This window comes from Nerophis lumbriciformis, linkage group LG31 (genome assembly GCF_033978685.3).
Source record: "Nerophis lumbriciformis linkage group LG31, RoL_Nlum_v2.1, whole genome shotgun sequence".
Classification (NCBI taxonomy): Eukaryota; Metazoa; Chordata; class Actinopteri; order Syngnathiformes; family Syngnathidae; genus Nerophis; species Nerophis lumbriciformis.
Genome location: NC_084578.2, coordinates 20,602,697 through 20,609,093, shown reverse-complemented (window position 1 = coordinate 20,609,093; position 6,397 = coordinate 20,602,697). Strand labels below are relative to the sequence as shown.

Here is a 6,397-nt window from a genome sequence, read left to right as displayed (position 1 = left end):
TTTGTGTTTGCCATATAAAAAACCCCAGTTATTTTTGACAAAAAAGGCATAAAACAAACATGAAAAAATAACAAAAACCGACTGATAGTTCTCAACTTGATCTACAAATATTAATTTTTTGCACTTTTATGAGTTGGGCCTTTTTGCATTCCCACAAATTTTATTTTTAACCTGTCATTTGTCAAAACATAATAATGAATTAAAATCTATGTCATGAATTATTGACCTTTTTCAGGCTCTATATACTTCACATCAAATATTCCACTTACTTGACATCAAATATTTCACTTTGAAATATTTCGAGGGGAAAATATAGCATATTTTGTGTTTGCCATATAAAAAAACCCAGTTATTTTTGACAAAAAAGGCATAAAACAAACATGAAAAAATAACAAAAGCCGACTGATAGTTCTCAACTTGATCTAGAAATATTTATTTTTTGCACTTTTATGAGTTGGGCCTTTTTGCATTCCCAATAATTTTATTTTTAACCTGTCATTTGTCAAAACATAATAATGAATTAAAATCTATGTCATGAATTATTGACCTTTTTCAGGCTCTAATTACTTCACATCAAATATTTCACTTTGAAATATTTCGAGGGGAAAATATAGCATATTTTGTGTTTGCCATATAAAAAAACCCAGTTATTTTTGACAAAAAAGGCATAAAACAAACATGAAAAAATAACAAAAACCGACTGATAGTTCTCAACTTGATCTACAAATATTAATTTTTTTGCACTTTTATGAGTTGGGCCTTTTTGCATTCCCAATAATTTTATTTTTAACCTGTCATTTGTCAAAACATAATAATGAATTAAAATCTATGTCATGAATTATTGACCTTTTTCAGGCTCTAATTACTTGACATCAAATATTTCACTTTGAAATATTTCAAGGGGAAAATATAGCATATTTTGTGTTTGCCATATAAAAAAAACCCAGTTATTTTTGACAAAAAAGGCATAAAACAAACATGAAAACATAACAAAAACCGACTGATAGTTCTCAACTTGATCTACAAATATTTATTTTTTGCACTTTTATGAGTTGGGCCTTTTTGTATTCCCAATAATCCATCCATTTCCTACCGCTTGTCCCTTATGGCAGTGGTCCCCAACCACAGGGCCACGGCCCGGTACCGGTCTGTGGATCAATTAGTACCGGGCCGCACGAGAGGGACGATCAAAGGAAACGAAGGGAGGAGAATGACCAAGTGAGACATTGACAGAGGGGAGGGATGAAGCTATAGGTGGATATAAATTGAAAGACCTTCGTTTAGAAATCTGCCAGAGCTCCAGCTTCTCGTTCCTTCGTCTCCCTGGTGATGGAGACAGAGGAACAATCGGAGCTCTGCTTTCCACAACTCATCAACATCTCCTGCAGGAAGCCCATGTCTCATTGGTCTGACGGTGTTCTTTTGAGTGTTCTGCTGTATATCATCTGCGTCTTCACTGTGGTTCTCAACCTCCTGGTCATCATCTCTGTCTCCCACTTCAGGCACTTATTGACTGTTTTCAATGCTTAGCTGATGTATTATATAGTTTGTGTTAAAATGTGGCATTTGTACATCTGTGGTTATTCATCCATCATTCTCTTGATATGTCCTTTGAGTGTAATTGTCAAGATCTTCTCTAGCTTGTCTTTAACTGTGGTTTGTCTCCAGGCAGCTCCACACTCCCACCAACCTCCTCCTCCTCTCTCTTGCTGCCTCCGACCTTCTAGTTGGCATCCTGCTGTGGCCTGTCGAGATCTACTTGAAAACGTCCTGCTGGATCCTTAGTGATATTCTGTGTTCTTTGTATAATTTCTCAACTTTCATAGTAACGTCTGCCTCATTAGGAAACATGGTGCTGATATCAGCGGACCGCTACGTTGCTATTTGTGATCCTCTGCATTATAACACCAAAGTCACTGTGAAAAGAGTTCAACTTTGTGTTTGTCTTTGTTGGTTAGTTTCTCTCCTATACAGCAGCATCATTCTGAAGGATGAGCTAACTCATCCTGGGAAGTATAAATCATGTCATGGAGAGTGCATCATCTTTATTGACTATTATGCAGGAATTGTTGACGTTGTTGTGAGCTTCATCCTTCCTCTCAGCATCATCATCACTCTGTACATGAGAGTGTTTGTGGTTGCTGTGTCTCAGGCCCGAGCCATGCGCTCTCATGTTACATCAGTCAAAGTACAGCATTCGGTCACCGTAAGACCAAAGACATCCGAGTTGAAGGCAGCCAGGACTCTTGGTGTCCTGGTCCTGGTCTTCCTCATGTGTTTCTGTCCTTATTACACTGTCAGTCTCACAGGTGACCGCTTGATAAGTGCCATATTTGCAACACATGTGCTCAATGTGTACTATCTCAACTCCTGTTTGAACCCATTGATCTATGCCTGGTTTTATCCATGGTTTAGAAAAGCTGTTCGCCACATTTTCACCCTAGACATACTGTTGCCTGGCTCCTGGGGTGACAACATACTGTTGACTAATTGAATGTTCTTCCTGTTCTCTGTGTTGTTTCATCTTCAGAATGGAATACTCAACTGCTATGTAGAGTACTGATACTTATATTAAAATAAGAGTTTCAAGGTCTTTATGTCAGTTATTGAAAACAATGGATGTGTGTTTCTTGTATAAGACAATTAAGTCTGGCATTGTTTAAATCAGGGGTGTCAAACTCATTTTAGATCGGGGGCCACATGGAGAAAAATCTACCCCCAAGTGGGCCGGACTGGTAAAATCACGGCATGGTAACTTAAAAATAAAGACAACTTCAGATTGTTTTCTTTGTTTAAAAATTGAACAAGCACATTCTGAAAATGTACAAATCATAATGTTGTTGGGTTTTTTTTACACTTACATTTTGCGGTTTATAGTAGTGTACCTTTATTTGTCGTTATTTATGCTTTTTGAATTAATTATGCGATAATGTTCATCAGTCAACTCATTGGTTTTAATTTATTTTCAATCTATAAGGATAAAAATATGTTATTTATGTAGTTTGCTAATTTTCCTCGACTGAGCACCTCCAAGTCCGAGTCCATGGTTCTCGCCCGGAAAAGGGTGGAGTGCCATCTCCGGGTTGGGGAGGAGATCTTGCCCCAAGTGGAGGAGTTCAAGTACCTCGGAGTCTTGTTCACGAGTGAGGGAAGAGTGGATCGTGAGATCGACAGGCGGATCGGTGCGGCGTCTTCAGTAATGCGGACGCTGTATCGATCCGTTGTGGTGAAGAAGGAGCTGAGCCGGAAGGCAAAGCTCTCAATTTACCGGTCGATCTACGTTCCCATCCTCACCTATGGTCATGAGCTTTGGGTTATGACCGAAAGGACAAGATCACGGGTACAAGCGGCCGAAATGAGTTTCCTCCGCCGGGTGGCGGGGCTCTCCCTTAGAGATAGGGTGAGAAGCTCTGCCATCCGGGAGGAGCTCAAAGTAAAGCCGCGGCTCCTCCACATCGAGAGGAGCCAGATGAGGTGGTTCGGGCATCTGGTCAGGATGCCACCCGAACGCCTCCCTAGGGAGGTGTTTAGGGCACGTCCGACCGGTAGGAGGCCGCGGGGAAGACCCAGGACACGTTGGGAAGACTATGTCTCCCGGCTGGCCTGGGAACGCCTCGGGGTCCCACAGGAAGAGCTGGACGAAGTGGCTGGGGAGAGGGAAGTCTGGGCTTCCCTGCTTAGGCTGCTGCCCCTGCGACCCGACCTCGGATAAGCGGAAGAAGATGGATGGATGGATGGATGGATGGATGGATGGCTAATTTTCCTCGACTGGTGCACTAACATCACGTGGTTTATTTTGTACAAATGTAGCATCATCTACAAAGATACAAAGAATTGCTATTGCGACATCTAATGGACACATTTAGAAAAGCAGTTTCTTTCATTAAAAAATTTCGGCTCATTTTTGTACTTAGCAAACTCATCCTGCGGGCCGGATAAAACCTGTTCGAACCTGTTGGCGGGCCGGATCAGGCCGTACGTTTGACACCTCTGGTTTAGATAGATTTGTAATTCTGGTGTGTATTTTAATTCAACCTGAGGCCACATTGTTTTGCTGAGGTCAGAATATACTTTATTGTCATTGCTGCAGAACAATAAAAATCTATGATGGCCTGAAAGAGCAAAACACAGGAACATTTCAAGAAATGAATTAAAATTTCAGGAAACAAAACAAAAAAAAGGCGAAAAAAATAACACAATTGTCAAGACTTGGACTATGGCTAGGTTTGTTCTCCCGTGGTGCAAATGATTTGGACCAGACATGGCGTGAAGGTGAATACATTTTAATTCTAACTCAAAAAAATACAAAAAGGTATAAACAAAAGGCGCTCACAGCGGAGGTAAAACAACTTGGCTATGAAAACAAATACTTGCACGTGGGCAAAAAAACTAAGGACATGAACAAAAGTCTCTAAATGTGGCATGAATAGAAACAACTTACTTGGACATGGCATGAAGTGCGCAGAGGTAAACAAAGTGTGAAGCAGAGAGTCAGGGGTATGAAGAGCATAAATGCGGGATGTCACCAGAAAGACAAACTGAAAACAATGAACTTAAATACTACAGACATGATTAACGAAAACAGGTGCGTGACTCAAAACGTGAAACAGGTGCGTGACGTGACAGGTGAAAACTAATGGGTTGCTATGGTGACAAACAAGAGTGCACAATGAGTCCAAACATGGAAAAGGTGAAACTAATGGGTAATCATGGAAACAAGACAAGGGAGTGAAAAGCCAGAAACTAAAGAGTCCAATAACTAAACAAAACAAAACATGACTAAAACAAAACATGATTACACAGACATGACAACAATTCCAGAAACTAAAATAACAAAAGTCGTAATAACTTATAGTACAAAAAGTGATTGACTGTTAAGTCAACTAATAGCTTTATCCATGTCAGCGGAGTTATTTCCTCAAGTGCTAAATCATTCAACGAACACAATAAACATACACCAAGATTACAACACCTAGTCTATTGCACTAAAAAAAGATGAAAAAATAAAAGCAGCCGTATCAAACGGCTGACGCTGATTCTCATCAAGGACAACAAGGACACTTACCTTTTTTGTGTTTCAAACTAATATTTCTAAAAAAAAAGTCAGCACGTACAGTAGGGTTGTGAATCTTTGGGCAACACACGATTCGATTCGATTTTGGGCGTTACGATTTTATTCGGAATCGATTCTTGATTTAAAAATCTATACTTTTTTTAATAACATTGGATGCTAGTTTCATGATTAAGTACATTCCTCCATGAAATAGTCCTTTTTTTAAATTGTTATTTATTATTTGGATGGCAATTCATCCAAGTAATGGGAAACAAACTGTGGGATTTTGTCGCCACACACAAATAGATAAACAGCTCTGCTCAATTTCTATATTACTTAATAGAAAACTGGTTTTGTTCAATAAAATACTACCCAGACATTTAATAAAGTCAAAAACAAATAAGGCAACAAGAGAAGTATCCAACACTTCTCTTTTCTACAGTAAATCCCTGCAGCAAGATTTGGCCATCTGTATCAACAATATGATTTGCCTTAGTGGCTGGACAGGACAGATTGAAAAAAAAAAAAAAAAAAAAAAATTAAATTGATTTTTGATTTTTTTTAATCGATTAAGCATCGTTACAAGTAAGAATCACGAGTAAACTGAAAATTATTTTTTTAATGAATCTAGTGGGTAAAAACAAACTGCTCGTGTTAACTTGCTACTGGGGAGGAACATATGATGATCATGATCGGGTTGTTTACAGCAAATTAATGTTAATACGTTACACACCCATAGGGTTTTACAGCACAGAGAAATGAGGAAAGACACAGACTATGTAATCATGTACACTGGTTTAATATAAGAAAGAATATAGACATGTTTGACATCAAATAATGGTCCCAAATCTTAGATTTACAGGGAGTGATAACATTTTGAGTCATGGTTAATAATGGATTTGATCTTAACACAAATTATCAGTGACGTGCATGAGGTTGATGGCTGGTGAGGCACTGACTTCATCACAGTCAGATTTACAAACATATGAACCCTAAAGAGTATCTTATTCACCATTTGATTGGCAGCAGTTAACGGGTTATGTTTAAAAGCTCATACCAGCATTCTTCCCTGCTTGGCACTCAGCATCAAGGGTTGGAATTGGGGGTTAAATCACCGAAAATGATTCCCGGGCGCGGCACTGCTGCTGCCCACTGCTCCCCTCACCTACCAGAGGGTGAGCAAGGGGATGGGTCAAATGCAGAGGACAAATTTCACCACACCTAGTGTGTGTGTGACAATCATTGGTACTTTAACTTAACTTTAACTTTTCACGTACAAACTGTAGCACACAAAAAAGCACATTTAATAAAAAAAACTTTATTATGGTCTTACCTTTACTTATA

At 39.1% G+C, this 6,397-nt stretch overlaps 1 protein-coding gene across 1 annotated transcript; it reads left to right on the top strand.

The window, feature by feature from the left end:
* The first annotated feature begins 1,329 nt into the window (after nt 1-1,329).
* Nucleotides 1,330-2,494, top strand: LOC133574137 (trace amine-associated receptor 1-like). Its single transcript, XM_061926214.1, has 2 exons — nt 1,330-1,502; nt 1,669-2,494. Exons 1-2 carry the CDS (start codon nt 1,330-1,332, stop codon nt 2,492-2,494), a joined length of 999 nt encoding a protein of 332 aa, XP_061782198.1.
* The last annotated feature ends 3,903 nt before the right edge of the window (nt 2,495-6,397 follow it).

Bases quoted from the DNA above. Each gene is read 5' to 3' on its own strand.
- LOC133574137 (XM_061926214.1), top strand. From the start codon at position 1,330: ATGGAGACAGAGGAACAATCGGAGCTCTGCTTTCCACAACTCATCAAC. The intron at 1,503-1,668 runs GCACTTATTGAC...GTTTGTCTCCAG, and splicing joins ATCTCTGTCTCCCACTTCAG to GCAGCTCCACACTCCCACCA.